At 47.2% G+C, this 26,703-nt stretch overlaps 1 protein-coding gene and 1 long non-coding RNA gene across 3 annotated transcripts in view; one reads left to right on the forward strand and one right to left on the reverse strand.

The window, feature by feature from the left end:
• Positions 1-22,964, reverse strand: part of LOC135385421 (uncharacterized) — a 31,554-nt gene extending 8,590 nt beyond the window's left edge. The window contains exon 1 of the long non-coding RNA XR_010420403.1: positions 22,855-22,964. This is a non-coding gene — a long non-coding RNA (uncharacterized LOC135385421). The remainder of the gene's footprint in view (positions 1-22,854) is intronic.
• The window catches only part of LOC135385418 (dual specificity tyrosine-phosphorylation-regulated kinase 1A-like), a 98,775-nt gene that overhangs the window by 5,092 nt on the left and 66,980 nt on the right, over positions 1-26,703 (forward strand). Inside the window, exon 2 of one of the 2 annotated variants that reach the window (XM_064614723.1) lies at positions 23,773-23,888. In XM_064614723.1, the coding sequence (XP_064470793.1) occupies positions 23,795-23,888 (94 nt within the window). In that variant the 5' untranslated portion in view covers positions 23,773-23,794. Of the gene's footprint in view, positions 1-23,478; positions 23,889-26,703 lie in introns of those variants that run through there. The other variant, XM_064614722.1, reaches the window with a different exon arrangement.

Below are 26,703 nucleotides of genomic sequence, written 5' to 3' on the forward strand. Positions count from 1 at the left end.
AAAAGAAACAGACAGACACGGTTGGTAGATTCGAAAGATTCGATTCGCTGTTTTGAGAACTGGGGTTCGGATTCCCGAATCTCGAATCCCTGCATAGGATTCGCGGATTTGGCTGACCGTCCCCTAATACTAGTTACTACCAGGGTTGGTTACCGAAAATATTATTGTTTCCGGTAACTGAAAAACTCGGCCTTACGTTTCCGTTTCAGGACGATTTTCGGTAGCGCTTTCTGTTTCCTTTTAAGAATTTCGTTTCCGTTTCCGGGGTAATTTCGGTACTGGTTTCTGTTTTTCATCCGGAACTCGTACTGTCTGGTTTTTGGTTTTTCGTGTCAGATATTCTAGTTACATAATAGATGCAAAAGGAGAACCACAGCAGACACAAACACTAAAGACTTTAAAGCAAAAAGTTCATCACGAATCTTATACATCGCAAGTCGATGCTTCTCTAGGTTGCGGAAATACTACTGCCTTTAGTTTCAAAAGTCTCCGCTCGTGCGCAAAAAGAACACGTCATCCAAAACTTTCATTCTGTCAATGATCCAAAACTTTCGCGTCCATCTTGCTGCGCAGTGTGCTCAACACGAAAGAAAGTCCCGAAAATAAACGAATGAATGAATGATGACTGGAAGAATAGTGCGGATATATATAATTTTCATATTAACGCGAAAACACTGAGGGAAACGTCCTGCGAATTTGGTTTCCGTTAACGTCCACTTTTGAATTTCGTTTCCGTTTCGGTTTCTGGTAGTGGAAACTAAAACAATTTTGTTTCCGTTTCCATTTTCGTTTCCTGTTGAATTTTGGTAATTACCGTTTCTCGTTTCCGTTTCCGTTTCCGGTACCCAACCCTGGTTACTATACACAAAGTGGAATTTTTGCGCAACTTATATCTTCAGCAGGTATTTGGCAAGAGCAAGTCAATTCAAATGGTTATCGTTGGTCATGTGCTGTATTGCATGGAGCTATAGTGCATTTTGCACTCTTGTATCTCGCAAATCGTCAGACACATGCGAGGCTGGGCGTCCCCGTAAAGGAAATACGGAAGACATTAAGGGGGTTTCTGAACTACGAGAAACCTCCACAACGGCTTGGCTGTATGGGTTAGTAAGAAGAGCAGTTTGAGACGCAATTGTGCAACCTGGGGCTGATTGGCATCGAGCGAGAGGATAATAGGTTATTGTCGGGTTTATCGTGGCAGGTATCCGTGGAATGCGGTAGCCTCCTCCGTGACTGACCGTGTTGGCGCAACCGGGTCCGGATAGGATATCCCTCTAGAGGGCAGTAGCTTCGAAAAGGCGAGACCGCCGCCATCGCGTGGGTCCAGCGAAGTTTAGCTTTCATTCGGCAGTATTCACGGTTTCGGGGATGTTGTTTGAATATTGAATATACATACTATAGCGGTGTGAATGTTTTTTTTTTTTTCCTTTCTGTTTTTAAGTTTCAAAGAACAAAGCCTGAAAATGGAACTCGTACGGATGTCCTTTGAATTATTTATTTGTTTATTTACATACATACATACCCTCAAGTCCTTCGGCAATGCAGAGGGGGGTGGGTTATCAAAGAAAAACACAAATACAGTCAATGATAAAGTGTAGGTAACGATAGGAACGGCGTGAGATAAATGGCATGAAACAACACACAAAAAATAAAGTAAAAAGCGATGAGGTGTTACAAAAAAAGGTCACATAAGCATTTCTTAAACTCCTTGCTGTCTGTGATGTTTGTAATCGGGGCAAGCCGTTCCACTCCACAGACGTCCGGAGTATGAATTATTCGCAGAATGATATTTGTGGCGAGCGAACCGAAATGAGCAATACGTGCATTTACTATTTTCTGGGGTTAAGTACGAAAATAACATACCCCGCAAGCTATGCCAACGTCTGCAAAAAAAAAGAAAAACAGTTTGATGCCGACCCGGAAGGCAAAGTCTAATGACGGCACCGCGTGCGCGGGGTCCCCAACTCCTCCAAGGCACTATAGAGAAACCTAACGTCAGCTAACTTACGTACTCACGAGATCTACAGTCAGTAGAAGCGCCTGTAACCACACCTAATCTAGAGTGTCGCGAAACAAAATCTCCTCTCCCCCTCGCCCGTGGAACTGAGTGTCGCTGCTCTGAAGCGAAACATATTTAGTGGCTATCTAACCTAAACGGCTGCCACCTTGTGCCACCTCAGCGAACCCCGGAGTAGTCACACTGGTATAGTTACAGCCCGAATATTATGCTCACAGCACAAGGACTTGGAAATCCCAAGTGAACAGTGAATGCGATGAGTGTGAGGACCGGGGGGAGGGGGGCGATCGCCCCCCAAATCATTAGGTTAAACCTCGGTCCTTAGCACGCTTGTAGCCAACCACCATTCCCCCGAACGATATATTTCTGTCACCTGACGTGTTGAAAACCGGAGGCCGCGCCTATCTTGGACATGCATAATGTGTCCAAGGTAAGCGCCTCCTTGCATTTTCAGCGAATCGAGGGACAGAATGATATGAGGCTATATGAGGCTTACATGTTTGCGTCGTCCCTAAGTGTGGTCTGCCTCGGCCAAATCTCGTTGTTAGAATGATATCTTCCGGAATGACGGTTGACTATACTAGGAGCGTGCTATGTGGCCAAGTTCTGTTTTAACTGTGAACAGACATATTCACGAACAACCGAACGGGTCAGGGTTGAGTGACTCAGCATGTCATGAGAGTGTGAGCTGTTATGGCGCCAAATCCACTTTTTTTGGAACTCTTAGTCGAGTGGACCATTTTATGAACGTGACACGAACTCCGAAATATTTTCTGTAACACGGTTCATGACAGTAAAGTGTGCTCTCTTCCCGAAAGAGGCACATGAGGTGACATTCCCCGCATCCCGATGTGTTCAGAGGAGAATGTGTGTTTAAATAATAATAATGGTGCCGTGATGTTACACGTAGGGTTTCTCTGCCTATAGTATGACGACATGTTGCACGTGCCGCAGGGTAGGACTGCTCGATAGTTTCGACCACCTGGGGTTCTTTTGACGTGCGCCGGAAATCTCTGACACACGGTGCTGGAAGCAATGTTTTACCTGCCCCACAGTGCTACCGCCCTCGTCCGGGATTGAACCCGCGATCTTGAGCTCAACCGACTGCGCTGCCGAGGAGGGCTTCCTGTAGTATTAGTCGGACTCTCGTTAGAAACCCCTCGCGAAAGTCAAAATTCACGAGCAACACGGAGCTGAAACTTCGCCGCATAGGACCATAAAACCCCCCAGTGAGATTGTTCTCCCTCCTGATCTATCGAAAATAGGCGGCGTACGTCTTTTTGTGGCACTGGTGTGAGGTGGTGGTGGTGGTGGTGGTGAAAGGTCTCGCCGTCAGTTTGCCAAGTATCACAAACCAAGACAATGAAGAAGCCTATCGGACCACACTTGGCAAGACGAGGGGGAAGTAGGGTAGTTCTTCCTTACTTTACGTCAAAAGTTATTAAATTCGTGGTAACATATTGGAGTACACAGTTTTAATTCGCGTTTAATTTCTCCTAACGGTTTATCGTTGTTGTGTGCCCAACTGCCTCCTGACGAGGGTACTGTGCGAGAGGGAAAAGCGAATGCCATTCGCGTGTATTGCCATTTCAATCCACCGTGTGAAACGGAACGAATGACATTCAGTTTGCCGTTAATCCCCCGCGCTTTCCACAAGTCGGGAGTGTCGTACTGCGCAGTGGTTGGCCATAATGGCGAGCAACTGGAGAAGCTGACTTTTCTCAACGCAGGTCTTTCACTGCTTTTTACCTCTTGAGAGCAGGGATTCCTCTAACCCCCGCTCCAGGGTGGGGTGTACACCCCCTTGGTTTTTGCAACCCCCCCCCCCTGAAATTGCTGAGATTGCCCGATACAGCTCGGCTTCCAGTGCCACAAATATGCATCAATACAACGTATATACCCCCTCCCCCCCCCCCCTTTTTTTTTTTTTTTTTTGAAGCTCGGTAACCCCCAACAGGTCGATTTCTGGGGACGTTACTGTTTGAGAGTGCTTTCAGAAGCCAGTAGAAGCACCATGCGTCAGACCCGTAATAGTCATGTCACGAACCTGTCGCGGCTCGAATTCGCGAAAGTTCGCAGAATTCTAACTTACATTCGACTATCCTTGCGTTTGCTGACCAAGAGCGAGGGAGGCTCCGCCTCCTCGATGCGAGCCAATAGGAGGACGAGGTGGACAGGCACTTCCCAAGCCTAAGAGATGGCGCAGCGTTACCGCTGTTTTGCGTGCCGCAAGGCTTCTGCCATGGCGCACCAATCTAACCAACGGCTTCGCACGTCCGTTAACCGGCATACACGCGACTCCTGCTTGGCCTCGTTCCCATGTTGACGGACGGCGAATCAGTTGGTTAGATTGGTGCGCCATGGCAGAACCGTTGCGGCAGGCGAAACAACGGTAGCTACACTCCTGCCTAAGCCTTGTTCAGCCGTTGGTTAGATTGGTGCGCCATGGCAGAAGCCTTGCGGCAGGCAAAACAGCGGTAACGCTGCGCCATCTCTTGGGCGAGAGCAGAGGCTTAGGAAGTGCCTGCCCTCCGAGTCATCCTATTGGCTCGCATCGAGGACGACAGCAGGACTCTTCTCAAGATACGCTATGCAGGCAACTGCAATCGGAAAAATTGCGAATAATTAAATTCGCGTCATAATAATAAAAATATAATCCAAATAATGAAAACCCACGTAAGTCAAGGGCCAGCTGTACATGCAACGTCACGTTGTGGTTACACGATTGAGTGACTCGATGCGGTACATTTTCTTGTTGGTTTGCTTTTACATATAACACGTGTCTTGGAATTTTTCCTTCGGAATGTTACTGCGACTACAAGTACAAATGCGGGAAGGCTACATTCCTGGAAGTATGTCTCGGATTTCTCGTTCCATGTAATGCACACTGGGTTTATTCACTGCGAAATCTGGGCCTTTTCACATACGCGTCGTACCCTAGCGGCTCTCCAACGAACCACACCCGGCGTGACAAAACACGTGGTTAGCACAATCCACGTGGGTAGCACAAAAAGGACCAAAACCAGTCCAGAGTAGGACCGACGAGTTGGCCCCGTTCGTGCGGTCTCCCCACTGGCCCCACTTCTGTCGTCCCTATACTGCACCGTCTATTGAAGACAGTGATAACCCTGTCCGTCGCCTCAAGGCCATGCGCATGCGCATAGGCCGTTGCGAAAAAAGTCACTTCCCATAGTCCATCCACACGCTGTGGAACAAAATTACGCCGCTGTAACCGTCTATGGAAATTTCGACGATGAAAATGTTGTAAGGAATCATTAAGGCCCGGTTTCACCAACGCCAATTAACATTTGAACCGAGATCAACGATCCCTTTACTCGAATTTAACGCTTAACTCTGCTTCACTAAAGGGACTTATTGTCACTGGAACATTACATCGTCAACTAACGTTTGTAAAAGAAAAAAGAAAAAAAAAAGAGCGTTAACTGAGTGTTAAGTTTTAGCGAACCTTGATGTCGGTTCAAAGTTAACTAGCGTTGGTGAATGAAATCCTGGACTCGACACCACGGTTGCTCATCTCCGTCTTGTATAACGGGGTGTACGTACATCGATCTGGCAGTGCTTATCGTTCGTGAACATGAGCGACACACTCAACAAGTCCCCGATTTAGCGCTGCGGGCGAATTTGCCTGCTTGGTATGCATCGCCATGGGTAATATGGAGGACCATTTCGCTGTTTGTCCACTGGTAATTGATCATTTCCAAATACGTTAACGATTATAATGATCGGGATTAGGGTATTAATGGAGCTAACGTTTGACCTAGTCGGGGGAAATGGTCCTGCGTGCGCTCTCACTTTTGTTAGCGTTACGTGTAAAAGCACGATGTGGTTGCGGCGCCTTCATAATTTGTGGTCCATTGCACCACGCACGCACTGTACCACTCGCCATTAATCGAACGAAGAAAGAGATATTTTTCTACGTGTTGTAGTTGGCAAGATAGGACGTCAGAAGGAAAGAGAGCCTGTCTGTTTCCTATTGGTTCTCGAAAGCACGTGACCTCTCCCGCGGCCGTGCACCTCACTGGCGGAGACGCTTTCCGTGATGTCAGAACCGTATGAGTTACGGTATTCGCGGTGGGAATTTTCTACGCTTCTATTAACTCCTCTCTCTGGAACGCAGGTTCGCATAGATGCAGATAACCGTCTTTGATATTTTGCAGCTAAGCCGTAATCTGTACGTTATGGCGTTGTTGTCGTAGCGTTCCTTTGTGTCAGCGCAACTTTGTATGTCGAACAGGGAAGTTTCTTGTGGAATCGGATATTTCTTTGTAACTTTTTCCCCGTACTTCCTCTCCCAGTCCTGAGGCTCTGCCGTAAATCACACAGCCACATCGCTTTTTTCACTCGTCGTCAAGTCGTGACGTAATCTACAAGACGACTGAGTCCGACAAAGAAGTATAGTTGTGCATGTACAATTGTACATACAATTTCCCTTTGGCCACTGCGTGTGTAAGGCAGAAGTAGAACATAAACATAGGAGGGGGGGGGGGGGGGGCACACCGCGTAGTCACACGGCCACATCCTTACAGAATACTGTAGAAGTGGTTTTTTCCGCGTGGAAAATATTTTTGCGTTTTCGAGCAGAGCTGCTTTGAGTATTGATTCGCGAGAACTTAAATTCGCGACACAGGTTTCCGGGAGTGCTTTGCTCTTGCATATCGTGCTGCCGTCAATACTCGGGCATATTTCGGCACGTACTAAGACATCCGTTGTTCACGTGGATTGCGGCATTCTATGTCTGTTCCTTTCTTCTCCTCACAGAGATAGGAGGAAAGGTCCTGTCAAATGGCTTTTAGGGACCCTGTAGGAGGCCATAGTACTGGCCGTGTGCAAGTTAGCCAGTTTATTTTAGCAGTTGCTATTAATTATCACTCGGGGCACTGACCAGTTCGGTTGAGATGTGGTACTATCAGTCAAGCTGGTTTTGAGAATGCGGGGAAAGGCACGTTCTGGCTTCGTGGTATAGTGGTGTATTGCATGTATAGTGCAAAGCGTTTATAGGAGTAACAAAAGCATGATGAATTTTCATTTCTTTTCATCTTGCCTGATGGGATAAAACAATCTTCTGCGCTTGCTTAAACTGCTATGCTAAATGGAGTAGAAAGGGTCAGGTAATCGCGGTATGGCGTCGAACGCCGAACGATTTTCGCCCTCATATGGCCAGAGTTATTCGCGGGAACCTAAATTCGCGATTTTGGACGTGTGCGCGAAAAACGCGAAAAATAATTCCGCGCGAAAAAAACCACTTCTACAGTATATTCCAGTGGAAGGTAAAAAAGAAAACTACTCAGGGGGCGGAAGTACTACGCACATTGGAGTGGCAGGACAGGTGGGGCCAAAGCAGGACAGGTTAGACTTAACGAGTTTAATGGACATTCATCATTACAATGCGGTGCGTGCCTCCGGCGCCGACAAAAGTCAGAGAACATTCTACTTCCTAACGCACTAACGCGTCAAGCCCAAGAGAGTTTTCATTGGTCTCCGCTGGGCACGTGACTGCGGTTAAGTACTGCCATCTCTCGTGGTACAGCCACAAGGCGTTGTGGGCGAAGGAGGATCCCTCACAACATAGCAGACGACACCCCCGGCCCTGTCGTCTCCTACGGAATATCTTGTGGCTGAGCCAACACCAGCTAGATACAGAGAGCCTGCTCAATGCCTTCTCTCACTCCTTCGCACGGCATGTAAAGTCAGTTTCCTCGCGGCCCGCATAGATATCCTACTGTACAGGGCGTTTTTTTGTTTTTGTTTTTTTCCCTTTGTATCGTTTACATAATCTTTATAAAAAAAGTTACGAGAGCAGCACAGATCTCGTCTTTGCAGTTGAGTTCTACGGCTAGGCTGACATCCTCTCGAGGTGAGTATGTAACTACCAGATGACTAATTACCTAAAATTTATTAACTATTTAATTATGAAATTTCGTGCAAAAGCGAGATAAATGTGAGACGATCCTCGTTGAAAGCCATTCTATAATTTAAAAACTCCTGAAACGAGCGAGTGCCGTGGAATCGCCGAATTTCTCGCTATGCTGATGAGCCGAAACCAAAACTGCGCGCTTCAGGAACGCATCACCTTCGCCGACAGAGGCTTATCTGGGCTGCAAAGCGGTTAATCTGGCCAGCAGACCTGCACCTACTCCAATCATCTCCATCCCTTCAAAGCACGTGGCCGCCGGACGTGGAACGAGTGCTGTGCTCCCGGTCGGCGCGGTTTCGATTTCGGCTCATTTGCATACCAAAATTCGGGATGGGTATTCCAACACACGTGCGCGTTTCAGGACTTTCTAGAAATGGAATGGCCTTCAACGAGGATTGTCTCTCAACTCCTGGCAAAACTCGTGGCACTAAACTGCAAAAACGACATCTTTGCTGCTCTCGTATAGCTTTTGTATATATATATATATATAAAGAACTAGAAGTGATAAAAGAACCACCTTGTATATGAAATGAACGAATATGAATGTAGATGGGAAATGAAACTGAATACATGATCTGCGTTCTGCTTTTGATTGGGATGGCGGAAGAATTTTGCTAGAAGTCTTGCCGACTCCAAAGTGGGGAATAACACACCAAAAGGACATTGCAGCAGAAAACTGGTACGTCTTCCGTTTGCCGACGCGCAAATATCTGTTGTCGTGTGTGAAAACGTATTTTACCGTCATGTTTGCGTAGTAATTGCGTCAGCACAGTTTCCGCGAAATTGCTTTATACTTCCCGAGAAAACTTGTTGTAGAAGGAAATCAAGGATCGTAGCTGTATTACGAAACGCTGTCTCCGCCATCTGGAGATATTAAAATGGCGCAAACAGATAGCAATGCAATACGAAGTATGGACAATCGAGTAAACAAGAAAAGGAAGATGGCGCGCGGAGCGTTATTGTTTGCATCGTCTGCTTGCTTGAATCCCGTCGGCGCCTTGGCTTTCGGCCGCGAGCGCCGCTCTCCGCCGTGTGGCGTTGTGTGTTGCTCCGCTTCCTTTCTGCGCCGGCGTCTGGGGCCCGTCTGTCGAGAACGGTCATTGATCGACTCCGTCCAAAAAAAAAAGTCGGGTCATCCATGACTCACGACGGCCCTCTCGATTTTTACAGAAATACAAAAAGTGTTGTCTCTAACCAGCCTTGTGAGACACCTCTCTAATTTCGGTGTCGGGATTTTTATATACACTGGGTTTTGAGTCTCTCTCCTTAGTTGTGTCTCCCTCGAAAATTGTCTTGCATTACCGGAGTTACGAAAATGTGGGGTATTACTCGGAGAACGTAAGCTAACTACTGCCACTTGCTCGCAACTGTAACTGTATCCATTGCAGTGTTCCTTCCGCTTAATGTGTAGGATACTTTGCAGTGCTTCGCAAGTGGGTCCGGCTTCGTCTGTGTTTGCCGTCCGTCTCTCGTATAAACTCGGCGCGCATTCCAACGTTATTTCATTACGACATTCCGTCCCATTTAAGATAAGGACTGGACGCTCGACGCTGTGCTTCAGAGCTATGGAATTGCCAGTGAATGTGATAGATCACAAAAGAGAACCGGGATGTACAGACAGTCGTCTGAAGTCAGCATTGTCCCATGGAGGCCGGAGTCGTCCTGTTCGCGCTCTGGTTGTTAAATGTAGTACACTACATTTACATTTGTTCAACGTAAAGAAAATAAGAAGGTATGGTAAGAGTGGAAAGAGAGTAAAAAGAATAATTCATCGTAAGGTCGCACTTGTGTTGCGACCAGGAAACAAGGACTCGGGACGATACGTTTTATTTATTTTTTGCTGCGGCCTCCGTTTTCACTCTCTCCGTCAAAATTTCAAAAAAATAAAACCATTTTGTCGTTCACTGTGGCCGTAGTGTATATGTGCCACGATACTACGACATCCTGTTTATCTCGCCCTTAGGTACAGTGCTGGACAAAGTTTATGGAACACGCTCAGGTGCATTCCTTCCTGAGAGTGACACTCTGTACCGTACACACTTACAAACAGGTGACTGGATTACCTAGGCACATGTCTGACAAGTCCGCACGGTCCCATTCACTGCTAGAATGTCAATCTGAGGAAGGAATGCGCCGGAGCGTCTTCCGTAAACTTTTTGTCCAGCACTGTACGTTATGATCGTTTTAGTATACACGCCGTTTTCACTGCTTCCGGTTTGGTCCCAAAACGACATCCGGTTTCACAGCAAGCACGCTCTGCGCCAACCACTGTGCCGATTGATACAGTTATCACTTCTCATTTGAGGAGAGAGTGGGTCGTATACGCCTTTTTTGTGGCAATTCAAATTGCCAAAAAAGGCGTACGCCTCCCGTTTTCAACAAATCAGGAAAGCGAAATATACCGGGTGTCTCAGTTAAATCCCCGGGCTAAATAATTCGCGAACCGGTGCACCAATCGAATAACTTTCTGTTTTACAAGTATCTGTCCAATACCGCCTGCAAGATGCGCACCGCGTGAACGAGCGGGAGGCGCTCATTATTTAAATAAAAATTCAAATGAGTTTCGTGAAAAAAGCTAACTTCTAAAGCAGGGCGCCGTCGGCATTACAATGGGTACTACCCCTTCTGGGACCTTCAGTAGATACCTTTTAGAGAAAAACCTGCAACCGAAGCGGGTCATTTGTTGCAGTAATTAATTGGTTTCGGTTTACATATTTTTGTCGCGGCTGGTCGCGGTGAAGCGCAAAATGACGCTCTTTCACTCCCATGTCCACCAATGAATTACGTTCTTACACCAATGAATTACATCCTTTTGCGCTTCGCCGCGACCAGCCGGGGCAAAAATACGTAAACCGAAACCAATTAATTACTGCAACAAATGACCCGCTTCGGTGGCAGATTTTTCTGTAAAAGGTGTCCGCTGAAGGTCCCAAAAGGGGTAGTACCCATTTTAATGCCGACGGCGCCCTGCTTTAGAAGTTAGCTTTTTCCACGAAACTCATTTGAATTTTTATTTAAATAATGAGCGCCTCCCGCTCATTCACGCGGTGCGCATCTTGTAGGCGGTATTGGACAGATACTTGTAAAAAAGAAAGTTATTCGATTGGTGCACCGGTTCGCGAATTATTTAGCCCGGGGATTTAACTGAGACACCCGGTATAATTCTGCATGGCGGCTGGTTCCGAGCGCCCTTAGTCGCGGAAGGACCGGAAGTCTTCCTGGCACCGGAAGTTGTGGCGGAGGCTTGTTTATGTTTACCCGAGAATGTCACGTATTCGTACATGCCTGCACCTGATTGCATGTAGAACTTTTGTACCATTAAAGCAGTCCATACCCCTTATCTGGTCTTCTCCATTTCCCTTTCTCTCTGTTTTAAAAGCAATAATATAGCGAGGAAGTCATACACCCTAAAAACTGAATTTAGCCACGTGACACGCTGAAAGCTAACCATTGCACAAAATGATAACTCCTCCGTTATCACTTGTAATTGTTTAAAGAAGCGAACTTTCCCGATCCTTCGAGAGACGTATGTGGTGTCAGGAGAAGAAAGAGTGGTTAGTAAGGCATACTCCTCTCGTTTTCTACAAATGAGGGGAGAGAACGATGTCATTCGGGATTATGATTGGCTAGGAGCGCATTTGCGGTGAGGTTTTCAGAGTGTGGATTTTCCCAGCACCGTGCACCCGTCCCCAAAATACGCGCCAGCAAAGGCCAGGGGATATGCGTGTCACCTCCACCCCCCTCCCACAACAAAATTTGGAACCCCCCCCCCCCCCCCCCCAATTCGACAGGAAAATTTCGTGTAAATCCCTCAAGTAAGCGTGAGGTAAAATTACCGAAAGCCTGAAGCATTCAATCTGCTGTTTCGCATCTACAAAAAGAAAGAAAATAATAAGAAGAAAAAAACTGTCCGGCGAGGCGAAAGCGCCGTCCTTCTGCCGGTCGCTCGCGTGCGGGCGTAGCTGTCATAACACCTGAATGTTTCGGAAGCGGTGAGCGCTGTCTTCCCCTTAGCAACCACGAGAGCGACACCGGTCCTCGGGCGTTGCTATAACAACAGCGTGGGGTTTTCCGCCAGCAGACGACGCGCCGTCGGCTCGCGGAGAAAATGTCAAGGGATGTGGCCGCCTCCTTTCGTCTGGCGCTCGAATGTGTCCCGTTTTCTGCCTGGAAGAAAGCGCTCATCGACGCCGTTTGGACCACCTAGCAACACAGCGCCGTCTCTTGCTTGTGTGTTGCCGGCGGCCTTGTCGATTTTTTTTAGCCCGTCCCTGTCAAGTACGGGGTGAAAAGAGAAAACGGACGAAACCTGACGCCACTTTCTCGAGGTGGATGGAGAGTTAGTGAATGAACGGTGCTCCGTGTTTTTTATGCGCTCGCGTTGTTGCTGCTGTTTTACCTTTAATGTTGCTTCTGGCAGCTGTTATTCTCTTTAAAGAAAAAGGAACATACTTCGAGCAACATTTTTGCCGCTACCGATCTTTTCTGCTTGGAAAACAAATTGGGAAACGCCGGAGGACAGTTCGATCCCGTGAAGGAATTTATTGCCCTATGCCCATGACAACGCTGGCGCAGCGAAGAAAATGAAAATACTACACGTAGGGACCGAAACGAAAGAGAGTTTGCAGACGACCGAGCGCGTCGTCTGGCCTCCAGCCCGTGTTGTCGTGAGCAAAGAGAGGGACAGGGTCTGTGAACCTTGGAAGGGCGCCTCCATCGGGCGGAGGTTTGAGATGCCAACCGCTGATTGGTGGAGCCATCCGCTCGGCGTGCCTTAGCAACAGCTGTTGGCCAATTGGCGTCCTTTTACGTCACGTGCACGGGAGAGGGTAGAAGACGCCGACCGACCTGGTGGCGCACCTAGCGTGTGATGGTGATGGTACTTGAGCTCAGGCGTTGGCGATTCGCGGTTAGTATCCTAGGATCTTTACTGTGGGAGGCCGGATCGCTCACTCTTGAATGTGCTGTAATTAATGACGTCAACGTCTGTTCACGCGGCGGAGTACCGGAAAGGGCACGGTGTACTGTTCCGGGGATCCCTGATTCTTTTTGCTTCTAAGATGTTGGAAGAATGGAGGCTGTGATGAAGTTGTCATTTACGATTGTAGCTGTTCGCGAGCTACAAAAGGCTACTTATGAACATTATAGGTACGAGCCAAATTAAATGGTTTGTCAAGAAAATATTTCTGTGGCGATTCGTCGACCTTCGTTGGGCTCGCCAACTTTGGGCACGTGAACGGAGGACTAGATGTATCATCTGGTTGGAAAATTGGGAAACTTATAATAATATTTCCCGCTAGCATAGGAAGACTTAGGAGCAAGAGAAAACAGGAGGGACGATGTTGCACCGAGCCCATCTGCGTGTGAACTGGCGTACAGTCATGCCGCAATGCAAACGCCGTTCTTGTAGTGTTTTCCGAAGCCTGCGTGGTGTGCTCCAGTTTGGAATACACGAGGGTATTCCTTGCCTCCTTCAGTGTAATTTCCGCGCCCACACACACCGCGTTGCTGTTTACTGTGAAGACACTGGATTATTTATATGTGTATCAATAGCAACGAGATATCGCGGTGGGTTGTCGATTTTTCGTGTTATTCTTTGCTACAGTCATTGCAGAAGATGTCCTTCTCCGAGAGGGCATTGGGAACGCTTTCTTTTTCTCTGGATGAGAGAAACCCAGTAGGTGTGGGAAGGGGGCCGACGGTGCTTGCGTGGGTGCCGCGGCGTGGGGGTGCACACTTGCTCCACTACCCTCGTCCCCCCTCCCCCCACATACATCAGCATCGTGGTTGCGCGAACAAAAGGCGTTCCTAGAAAGTGACAGGCCACTCCCCGTCCACTTTTCTTTTCTTGCAGAGTTACGATTTTCTAGTTCCTTTCATCATTCACCGCCGTTTGGTGCGCGCTGCTTTTGAGCCAATAAAAGAACACAATCATCATCACGACGTCTCTGTGACGTAGGCATTATAGTGTGCGTTGGTGCTAGCGTAAGTTCACTCGAAGCGTGGGTTTTGTGCCCCGTTTCTTTGCAAGTTCCACCCGTTGATTCGGAACGTGACTAAGCATCTGCGTAGGCGCCAAATGAAAATGCGAGGTAAATTTGTCGTCCTTTCTTTCTTTCTTTTTTTAGAGATTATTTTTTATCGGGTCTTGTGCTGCGCTGACAGTTACAGTGTTACGCATAAACAATTTGTACAAGTAGAAAAAAAAAGTTACTTCAAGATCAAAATAAGGAAGGAACTGCACAAATGTACCTACTTTAAAAGTACGGAGACGCCCGACGGAAGACAACATTTTCTCGCAGATGGACACACTGCTCTAAAGTGATCTTGACGACAAAGTGTGAAAGTTGGCGCACTCGCCGCGACAGTTTGGCCACCTCAGCCAGTGGCATGCTTTTATTCACAGTCTCCCGGTAGCGCTCGAGCGGATACATGCGGATGTCGACAAAGCGGTTCGGCAGGCGATCGGATGCGGGTAAGCCGCGCGAAAGTAGCCAGGCGCAATTCTGTTCTCACTCCGCACCGACGTCATAGGACCACAGAAGGGATCGGAAAAAAGAAAAGTCATGAGGAGTAGAAATTAAGGCTACAACCCCTAAGCATAAGCCCTAGACTAAGACTACATCTTCGCGCAAAAAGAGTGCAGCGCGCGATCGTGACGCGCAAGAGAGCTTTCTATCTCGCCGATGAGAAGAGCTGCTTCCCTCGGCTCTCAATCTGCTACGTCATGTCAGTCGGCCAATAGTGGAGCGCGTGCCTTCTTTTCTTTGGCTGTTGTATTTGGCGCCGTCCGTCCCGCGTCTGAAGCAGAGCAGTCGGCCAGCCGCCTTGCTTTCTCCCTTCCGCGCCAATAAAAACGCGCTGCTGGCCTGACGTCACAACATGCCAGAAGGAGCTGCGAGAGACAGCAGCCGATGCGCGCATTTCTTGATCTTTTTTTTTCTGGAAATGCGGGCTTCCCAAAAGTAGAATCCTGAAGTTCGCACGTTCATATTACTGGGTAAAAATATGTTCGACGTGGTTTCCTTGGTGGTTTCGTGGAATTATTCCGCAGCCTTTGTATATCTTTTTGCGCTGCTTGCTTGCTTAGTATGGGGTAAGAGTGATCAGCCAGACCATATGGCTTGAATGACCCTATGACCTTGCTGCCAAAATGCTCTCAACCGGTGGCCTCACTCCCAGACGTTGCCGATAGGTGTGTTCCTGCAGTTGGAATGTTTGAAATGTCAGGGTGATACCACAAAATGAGGTCATTACCTATATATTAGAGGCAGTTGCATCCTAACACACCACCTGTGCATATTATCATTTACTTTTTGCGACGTTACGGATGAACCGTTCTATACTTTGCGGAGCTGGTGCAGATATGAAAGTGCGCCAGCACTGTGGATGCGGACAGGACACGGATGACAAGAATATCACCCGCGCGAGGCTTTTTCCTTATCTCCGAAAAATAGATTACTCCCGTGAGCCCTATAACATTGTTTCCATGATAGAAATTGATGTTCTCAGGCTGGAACACAGAAGAAAGGAGAACACAACACCGGAATCCAGAATGTGTGCGCAGTCCAGAAGATGTGGGTTCGAGTCCTACAGCTGGCTAACCTTTTCTGTGACTTCCTTCTTTCATTGTTTCCGTGTATGCTTCCTATTGTTTAGTTGCAAATGAACGAGGTCTTTTTTTAACGTGTTAGCATTAGAACCCCCAAGTTGAAATATCGTGACCGTCTGTCTGTCGGATGTGTGGAGCCTCAGAGAAAACCTCTCTCCTCCCTTCCTCGTCCCATACCCGCGTGCTGCGCATGCGCACTGGTAGAAAGAAGACCTCTCTCTCTTTCTCTCTCTCTCCGGCGGCGCGGCGAAGGGGCAACTCGCAGTGGAGGAAGAAGGCTTGCGTCGCTGTTGTGGCTGTTCAGTTAGGGGTAGTTAGTAACAGTTAGTGATAGTTAGGGGTGGATAGTGCTGGATAATGTGAACGCAAAAAAATAATAATAATAACTAGAGAGAATACGTCTCTTGCTGACGCATTTCCGCCGCATTAATTACATTAATCGCCCTTCAATTTTTTTTTTTTTATTGACAAGTAGGCTGTTCCGGAAATGTGTTCCACATCAGGGAATTATTACACATTTTTCCTTCAACGTCTTGTGTACTGGACTGTGCTATACCGACGACTTGCTAAGGATCTTCACTCAGCGAATAGGACACGCACTCACTTTCTTCGCATTCTCTCTCACATGTTTCACACGCGCGCACGCACACGTACGGACATGCATACATACAACAGAGGACTTACAGAGGACGACGTGGCAGCGACATCTGGTGAACATGATGGAAAATAACCGTTCTGAAGCTGGAACACACAAACGAGGAACACAACACAAGCCATAAGGTGCCCAAGGCAGCGTTCACACGGGCCAACTTTCTGCACCAACTCGAACCAACGTCTTACACTCCTGAAATGAACTTCACCGCATAGCACGTTCCTAGTCAACCATCATCTCGAATGATATCATTATCTGCCCCGATTTGTTGAAAACGGGAGGCGTACGCCTTTTTGTTTTTATTTATTATTTATTTATTTTTTGTGATGCTTATGTTGTTCATAATTGCCACATAAAAGGCGTACGCCTCCCGTTTTCAACAAATCGGGGCAGATAATGATATCATTCGAGATGATGGTTGACTAGGAACGTGCTATGCAGTGCAGTTCATTTCGGGAGTGGGCTTCCGGCGGTTTGGCCTATGTGATCCGGTCACGTGGCAGTGCTCCTCTCGGTGACTAGTCGATGCACAACCAACTTCTGAAGTTCGTGTAGAAGGTTGGCCCGTGTTAACGCTGCCTAAGGACGTGAAAGATTGAAATTTTACAGTCGTCGAAAAACCCAAACCTGACCGGTAACCGATATCTGCTACTGCTTGACTTTTTCGACGACTGCTATGTTTCGATCTTTCGTGACATCGTGAAGCATATTTCCTTCCATCTAGAAATCTCTAATTTTACCCCGTTTGGTCATGTGTGTCCCGGGGGGGGGGGGGCGTGCAATAAATTTTAAGCCTAGAGACGATGCACCACAGTGACGTCATTCCATCATCCTTCCATGTCAAAACTGCGAACCACCTATAGTCGTAATGTAGTCCGTCAGCTCTCGAAATATTACTGCGTCGTAGATACGATGACTGGGCACAAAGACTTCACTCTCCCTCCTCCGCCAGACAATGTAATTCATCATCCTCACTCTGCTTCCGTATTGGCTGTTAAGACTGGCCGCATGACACTACGCGAGCCCTCCCCCATTGCGGCGCTGCACTATCTCTTCTGGCGCGCTGTTGTGTCTCGTTATCTCCATCGGCGTATGTAGATGACGAACTAGATTTTTTTCCCTTCTTAAGTTGAACACGAGTATAGCAGACTGCTCGCATTCGATTTCGTGTGGTGGTGGTGGTGCTCGTGAAAGGGCTCGCCGTTGTCGGCCTCACAGAGGTGGGCCACGTCACGACTGACGGCCTGGGGAAATGTGCGTCCTGGGCCGACTTCTAAGGGAACTGTGCCGACATATGTCTGAAAGCGTTTGAGGAAAAACCCCTGACAGCACAGCCGGCACCGGGATTTCGTGTGGAACTGCGATTGTGCCGTGTCCCAGGCAAATAACAGCATGAAGCGTCGTGCGGTGACTGATCTTCTTCTCCTTTCTATCGCTCTCTTGTAAAGGAAGCTTGCAACACCGACTATTATTCGTGAACACATGAAAAAAATTTATGGTGAGCCTGTTGCTTTGTAAATTTGTATATATTCTGTAAATTGGCAGCCTTCTATTTATACCTAATTTTTATAACGAGCGATTTTGATACCGTGACGTCACTACCACCAGCTTCCGGTTCTTGTCCTATATCGAAGCCACCGATTCCAGAGGAAACTTGCTGATGGCGTTTTATCGTTTCTCGAACAGGTCTTCAATCCAACGGCTCCTATTAGATAAAGAGAGCCTGATCGCTTGAGCTGACCCACGGACAGGTATAGCCCAGCTGAAGTCGTCACTGACGGATGCTGCAAAGGCATCGTTGCGGATAATAGGCGTGCGACAGTTCTTCAGGTTCTTACCTATCGGAGGAGCACTCCCCTCAATCATTCCTATTGGTTTTCAGGAGCACGTGACCTCCAGTCATTCGGAAGAAAACTGGCTTGCTTCTGTGGCGAAGCTGGACGTCATTGCGGGTATACAATTGATCCCGGTTCCGCCGCACCCTTCGTTACTACGCGCCTTACTGTTACGCATGTTCCATATAAAAATTTCATTCATCCAAATCTCGTATAGTTTTCGAGGAAACAAGACAAACGAGTTGCACGTGCGTATCGCTGCCAATCAAATCCAGCAGGTACTACGGTATTTCGGTACCCGCCCCTGGCAGTAAAATTCGATTCTGAGTAATGGGGTGCAAATTTTATTGGCATACTTTGTACGCTCGTTTTAAGCGTGTCTTCCCATTTCGCCTAATGCTTTTTATCAGATTATCACCCAATCCCTCGTCATGTTCCGTCACCGGAACTGCACGGGGTCCCAGTTCGCCTAATGTATATCCCGTAAGGCTACGCACCGTAACTTCTCACCGTCCATCACTGAAATATGCGTCACACGCACTGAAACAAACAAAAAACTTCAGTATCCGTATGTGAAACAAGAAAAGATGACAATCGTCATTTGTACTAAGCGTGTACGGCTGTATTTGCATTTGTATGACAGCTATACAGAAACGAATCCGAAACGGGCTTCAAGAGTCAAGCTCCTCGTCAGATGCGCTTAGATTTTGCAAGTTGAGTTCATTTCCAACAACGAAATATATTGGAAATCATTGCAGCGCTACATATGCCACGAGATATGACAGACAGAGTGACAACATAACAGTTGAATGACAGGGTTGGTGAGCATTTGTCCGCCTTAATCATTTGTGTGTGTGGGGGGGGGGGGGGGGCAGGAAATATCCGGTGAGCAATTGTCCGGGATCCAACAGACAACTTACAACCTCCGCAGAGTTGCGCGAAAAGGCAACCACAGGTTGGCACCACTGGGAAGAAAAGTGACATTTTAACATTTTGATTTGATGCACTGAGTCGGAAAATACTGCAAAGTATTATATTGTTCGCAATGTTATTCCCAAGGCTTGGTGAAAAGGACATTTCGTAGTAGAGTTCGTAGGCTGCCGAGCCACAGGCACCGTGGGCCTCGCTCTGATACAGAACCGCATAACTCGGTCCTTCTGGACACCCTGCTTTTTTCGCCACACTTTATTAGAACTTTGTAAGGTGTCTAGGCTGCACACAGGGGTGGGGCCATTCCCTGCTGACGTCAATCAGTGATAGTAACGCCCACTTGTTGGCAGTCCCATTTTGCCTAATGATAGGCATTATCCTAAAAATCGCATTAGGCGAAATGGTACGTAACCGTTTTAAGCGTCTAAACGAGTCACGCGTGAGCAGTTTTTGGTTGGCTTTGGTACAGGTTCGAACAGAGGTCACCTGTCATGGTGGCGACGCATCAACACTCCTTACGCGTATGCTTTAGAGGGGCACTAAAGTGCAATTTTTGTTTCCCGCGCTATGAAGGATACCGTTACTTTAAAGAACGAGATGCCGCTGCCTTGACACAAAAGGAACGTGATTCATCCGTTGCGTCGTTCGTGATTTAATTATGAGCGAAAGAAACCGCGATGTACGCTTTCCCTCCCCCTCTAACGCTCAAGAAGCGCGAGAATGCGGCGAGGCCTCGGATTGGTCTCCCCAAATGACCTCCCGCCATGATTGGAAAAATCGTTTGACCAAGGACACCAATGAGAGCCCGTTCCGCGTTGTCGGCCTTTTTGAGAGGGAGAGGGAAAGAAAAGGAGGAGAGGGAGCTTACCTTTATAGAGGGTAAGTGTACGTTGCGGTTTCTTTCGCTCAGTCATAAATCAGGAACGACGCAACGGATGAATCTTGTTCCTTTTGTATCGGTGTCAAGGTAACGGGATCTTTCATTGAGCAAGGCGACATTTTTGCACTTTAGTGTCACTTTCGTGAAGTGCACTCCAACCAAGCGAATGTGACTTTCACTACGTGCTGGCTACACGGCTTGAGTAAGTGTCACTAAGCGACGATGGCAGTTACGATAGATATAAGAATAAACGGCGGAAAAATTTGTAGGCATGCGCCGCAATACCTTCCTGAAAACGCTCCTTGATTTGGAAACACTTCCTGCAAATCTTCTTCCAACATTAACCCTCTATTAGCCTCAAACATGTGCCACAACAAAAATGACCGCCGCCGGATCACCGAGACTGTGAAGTTTTCACAGACAGTAATGACATGCTTTTTCGGCACAATGTCGCACTGTACTAAAATCAAATAAACACGCTGTACAAAATACTTGTTTACAAATATTGTGGTTGTCGGGGTCCCTTGCTTTTTCTCAATATTTTTACCTGTACCTCAAAGCCTGCCGTCGAGGCTACGCACTCGGTCCAGCGAAGAGGAGTCAAGTGAATTTGGGTAACTCACTAAATCGTTAGTGCACTTTCTGCAGGGTGTTTCTAAAAGATGCCGTGTGACAGCACACGAATGGCACTAAGTGCAAGTATCACTCATTGAAAGTGACACTGAATCAGTCCATGTGACAGGGGAATTATTTTTGTTTCGTATTATAAATCAACAACAAAAAAAGAAGGCCTCAGTACACAAAATATAAACTCCATCATTGAACATTACGCGCTTCCACGAATTTTCGAAAGAAGCCGCAAAACTTGATAGTTTCGGATTCTCCAGGAGTAGGTGACGTCATCGAGAGTCATCGTCTCTCCCTTACAGCAACAGTACGAGCGTATCTGCTCTTCACTCGACGTTGGAAATTTGCCAGCAGCTGTGGTGACAAGACGGAATCGGAAATCGACCTTCGGGGAGCAGTGTTGCCAGACGTATGGGTATATTGGGCGGCGCCCTAAGACGTCATACTTCTCAAAAGTAGGAATTAATTGTACGATACTTCCGCTTGACACAGAAACTGTTTTGGAAGAATACAAGGTGAGCCACGTGGATTGCAATGACCTGGGGCGTCGAAAGGCCCTCGCCACGGGGGTGGGGGGATGAAGTTCGAAGAATGGGTACGTCAAGAGCGTTCCGCATACAACCATAAATAAATCGAGATAAAATTACAATAAAAACAAAGTGAAACGTAGTAAAGTGGCACCTACTAAAGAGAGTGCAAAATTACTTGACATATGCTGCTATGAAATACAACTTCACCTCATTGCATTCACTTACTTAGGTAATGCCCAGTCTTTATGTATCTACAGGGTGTCCCAGAAAACGTGTCATTGAGTTATAATAAAGAAACTACGCCACCTAGAATCATGCGGTCAAGAGCATTTGTTCTTATTAGGTTTTTGCCACCTCCTAATGTGAATGTCATGTACTCCAAGTTTAATTATGTAAATATTTGCGAACTCAACTCGGAAATTTGCCAAGTAAAGGTCACTTTTTTACCCCACCAATATGAAGAGCGTGCCGAATTCACTCAAATTCATGATAATTTACAGTGATATTCACGAGCTATCCCATCGAAAAAAATAGCCGAATATCATGCTTTTCGGAGCACCGGACCATAGCGCGCGATGACTTTTTGAGCGCAATCGCTCTCAGTGCGACGAAAGGAGGTTCCGAAGCGAGCCCACAGAGTGATAGTAGAAAAACTAACCGTTCCTAAAATTGGGAGAGGGAAAGCATTATCCCAGCGAAAGTCGGACGTGATAAGCCGTGCATGCTTTATCTCTTTCTGCGATGTCGGGGAGGGCTGGGTTTCCAACCTCCTTTCGTCGGACTGACAAAGATTGCGCTGAAAAATTCATCGTGCTCTATTCTGTGCGACCTCCGTAGAGCATGATGTTCGGCTATTTTTTCCGATGGGATAGCTCCTGAATATCCCTGTCAATTATCATTAATTTGACTAAATTAGACACGCTCTTCACATTGGTGGGGTAAAAAAGCGACCTTTACTTGGCAAATTTCCGACTTAAGCTCGCAAAAATTTGCATAATTAAACTTCCGTTACACGACATTCACATGAGGAGGTGGCAAAAACCCAGTAAGAACAAATGCCATTGACCGCATGACTCTAGGTCTAGGTAGTTTTTTAATTATAATTCAATGACACGTTTTCTGGGACACCCTGTATAGGTTTGGAATGCATTTCGTGTCAGAGGGGTAGTGATGCAACAAGTAAATATGTTCTTTGAAAAAAAAAATTGTTTAGGATGTTGTGTAGACTGTTTTGCGAAAACCAAGATGCCTGCACTCTCCGGGTGAAAAATCGAGCGACCTGTGGCATCGCGGGGATACAACGGTGATGAATCCACATTAATTAGCACCCTAACCTTTCTTTCTTTTTTTTGATTGAGCCTATCACCTTCTGGGCTAGAAACACACGCAGTTCTCGTCGTTCTCATAATTAATCCGCTCATTGTAATAATAGACAAAAAGCTAATTTCACGATGCGCGAAAACTACTGTTTCACGGTTCGGTAGGACTAGTTTTAACGTAACTTTTCGCCGGGTGACTTGAAGGACAAAACTCTTGTGGGACAAGCTACGCGAGCTGATTTCAAATACCGTTTCAGCTAAATGCTAAATTTACCAATATATTTACGAATTACCGAAAATTATGCACTTTGTTTAAAATTACCGTTCATGACGGACTAACTTGCCTTTTATATGTGAAATCACCTGAGTTAACTGGGCAGCAATAATACCCCACAGAATGGAAACACTGACCAACATAATTTTACCTTTAAAAAAAAAAAGAGGAGGAGAAGTAACAAGGGGAGGGGGAGACAAAACTTATGGCTAGTGCAAATGCAAAACGTGAAACGGAACTTACAAACGCAGAGAAAACATGGGGAACCTGAAGCAGTGCAATGCCGGTGCGCTGGAGTTGAGAAATGTTGCAAGGGGAACCTCCCGTGTTCGCACTCGCCAATTCCTTTGGCACTTTTCAAGGGCTGCACGCCAGAGATAACCGACCTTGGAAGAAGCCCCCGATAAAGGAACAATCAACTTTGCGATACCGAGCTCAAAACGGCGCCTGCACTTGATTCCAAGCAATTGTTACCATATTTGTTGGGAATATGTGCGCAACAGCGTAACACGAGGCAACATCAGTAAAGTGTACTGTGCATTTTACCAAATGTCTCGAAAAATCCCAAAAGAAATTTCCAAATAAATTCGGCATCTTTCCGAGGGACGCCGTCGCCATGTTTGGTACACAAACTTGGCCTCTTGTTCCGTGGGTTGGAAATACGGGCCGCTTCGGTACGTGTCTGCTCCGCTGTGCTGTGCGCGACGCGCTCTTCCCTCCGTCTTTTCTTCCTTTCGTCTGCGTTTCTTATTGGCTCCTCTGTCCCGGCCGACGGCCAATCGGATGCAACTGCAGCAGACGACGGGATGAGGCGCTGCTGTTGCTGCGCGGCGCTTAGAGCGCTCTACCCTTCCCCGTCCTTCTCTTTAGCCGAGCCGAAAAAAAATCCCCTAGAAAAGAAGCAAAGGCAAAGCAAGCAAAAGGAAGCAAAAAATTCCCTTTTCGCGAGTGGCGAAACTTTGCGTTGGTTTCCTCCGAAAAGACGTCCAAGCAGCGTCGTCGACGATCATCGCTGGTGTGCACGATGGTTGTTACGGCCTGAAGGGGACTATAACCGAGGATTTCGTGTGTTGCTCGTGCTGTGTGGTGCTGCGGTGCGTGCGTGCGTGTTGTGTGTGAAGCTGAATGGTGTCTCGTTGTCTCCATGGTGGTGGCCCGCAGTGACGGCGCAGGGGCAGCGGGGATGGACACACCGGACGACCCCGTTCTGCTCGCCAAGCAGTCCGACTGGACCAAGGGAAGCCAGCTCTTCTACCTGGACAGTGTCCGCATCAAACGTGAGTCCTTCTGCCTTTGCTTTGGTTTTTACCTGCCTTTTTTGTTATTTTTCTCTCGATTGAGACGCTCGTTCGGTTTGGTTGATATTGGCGCCACGGGATGGCGACAGCGTCGTACGCTGTTTTGCTTCGCCGCCGAGCGAGGCGCCACCTGTCGGGAGAGGGTATAACGTGGAAAGAGGGGATAATGTTTAGGTCACGCGACGTCTGCGCGTGTTTCGTCTGCATCGCGTTTATTTTTACCTTGGGATTTGGATGTATAACGAAACGACTCGTAGGCCGTCTGATAGCGGACTTGCATTTGTCGCAAAACATTGAGGCGTGGCTTCGTATATGTCTTTTTCTCAAGCTACCAAACTGTAATGGAGCTTGTTCGAATGGGTAGATGTTGAAAAACAAAATAGGAAATGGAGCGCCGCGCCCGACTGTGACGAGCTACTGAATAAAATCGCTCGCATTTTATTAGTTCACTCGTGGGGCCTGCAAACCAAGAGTCCTGACGTGATTTATGTGTAAGCTGCTGGGACTTTGCTCAGACTGGCATTGCTATCTTCAAGAATAGGCGTCACACCAGTTACCAATCCCTTAGTCAGCGAATTGAAACGCTTTCATCTTTTGTAGTTCCTCTATAGTCTCCTCGCGTGATACCGCCTTAACTAGTACGTTGAGATTTGGAGTGGCTGACGTCGTCGTCGTCTGCTTGTGCTTGCGAGTAACTGTTGGCGTCGTATATGCCTAGACGTTGAGCGAGGCAAACAGGGTAATGTTGTGGCTGTATGAGGGGTCCTTGACGGCAGCGCAACGTACACTTTGCTTTTGCTTCTGTTCGTTGCTCCCGTTATTGTTTTGGTCACGTGCTTTCCCCCTCTTCCGCTTGTCTGTATGGTCACGCCCAGTGGCCATGTTTACGTTCTGCTGCGGCGAGGCCGTTGCGCAACTAGCGTCCCTTATTCACGATTCCTGTGTATGCGTGGTTGGTCGTTTGTAAAAGGGCAAAAAGAGAACGAATTGAATGGAACAGGTGCGTTGATCACTTCCGTCGTACACACGGCTCGCTTGTTTTCGTTTTTGCCTGTCAGCTGGGCTGCAGAGCTGCTATTTTCGTTCTCTTATTGCATTTATATTCAAATTTTACTTGCAGCGGGTGCTTTGCTTGACTTCTTCCTGATGGCCGCTTAGATGGACGTGTTTTTGTCCAGCGGATATCGCGTTAGTGTGTCACATGAATGGAATTCTAATTCGCGTCATTCATGTAAGCACTGCGCTTCATTCTGCGCTGACGTCTGTTTGGAAATGTATGAATGTTGGTTCAAGTGAGATCTTCCAGATTTACCCAGACACCCCAGTATTTGAGGACACTCCCTTCCCGGTCTTTCTTTCCTGCGCACCCCCCACCCCTTGCAGGGGGCTTTGTTATGTCTGCATTAGACACATGTCGACAATGACACATAACACTGTTATAACGGGACTGTAGCACTGCCCTCTCCTTCAACTTTTTATTGTGATACGTCACCGTGCTTGCGATTTTAGATAACCCACTGGATGTGCCCTGCTTGACAGTGAACAAGATGGGGTGAAATTCCAACCCTACACTCTAAAAACAGAACTTTACCGCAATGCGCGCTGTCCGCCAGCCGTTGCCGCGAATGATAGGGTTGTCGCTGTTGATTCGAAGAGAGAGGGAGGCGTACGCCTTTTTGTGGCAATTACCATATATCTAATTTGCCACAAAAAGGCGTACGCCCCTCTCTCTCCTCAAATCAGAAGCAATAACCCTATCATTCGTGGCAATGGTTGGCGCACAGCGTGCTATGCGGTGAAACTCTGTTTTTAGAGTGTACCCTTCGGAGAGCGATTTCGATTTACGCATTACCCATCGCACGATCGCATAAAGCTTTACTTTGGGTTCTGGTTAACTCGCAACTACGGGTCCGTCACAGACTTCTAAAAGCGGGAAGTGATTGGTGGAAGAGATTCATTGGGCAGCTTGTGATGTAATCCTCAGGAAGAAATTCTAAGAATGGCGTGCGGAGATAGACGATCCGGTCGTCCGTACGCGTGACACGACGAGCAGGATCGTCTTTCAAGTACGTGCCAACCGAGCACATCGCGAGAACTCTCACGTAACAAACAACGGGGCAACCATTGCTCACACACTCGGCGCGTGGCTTCATTGTAAAGGTGTAGAATTTATGTCTTTCTGATTGCTTATGTGGGGCCGACATTTAAGAAATTTTATGAAGCGTTTTGCCGTGGCGGTTTGGTGTAGGGTTAAGTTAACTATAACTAGTCAAGTAAGTAAATCAAACGGAAAGTCACCGAGAGAAATTCTACTCCCGTAAATCTTGGTCACCTCTCCAACCGAAAGAAATCGCCTAACTTTTTAAAAATGTGTTTTGAAGCGCAAATTATTTTCCACAAAATGTGACGCCAATACATGTTGTAAATACATTTCAATCGAGCTGATGCAGAATGTGAAGACCCCCCAGTATGTTTGGCGACACCACCCTCCATTTCGTTCCTGTGCACGCATACAGGGGCAAAATACCTGAAAATTGTACTTAAAGTCAGCTACCAAATACCTGGCACAAATAGTACTTTAAGTACAGTACAAAGTACGTGCCGCAAATGTATACTTTAACTAAATACAAAGTACGCAAGTGTATGAAAAGCGCAATGCAAACCTTTTTTTTTTTTGCGTGGGGCTGATATCTGCAAAAATGCAATCCATAAAATGGTAGGTTGCATAAATCGGAAGTGCGTGTGCATTTCATTCTCTTGCTCAACCGTCATGTAATACTTAAAAGCCAATCAC

The sequence above is a fragment of the Ornithodoros turicata genome, chromosome 2 (assembly GCF_037126465.1).
Source record: "Ornithodoros turicata isolate Travis chromosome 2, ASM3712646v1, whole genome shotgun sequence".
Taxonomy (NCBI): Eukaryota; Metazoa; Arthropoda; class Arachnida; order Ixodida; family Argasidae; genus Ornithodoros; species Ornithodoros turicata.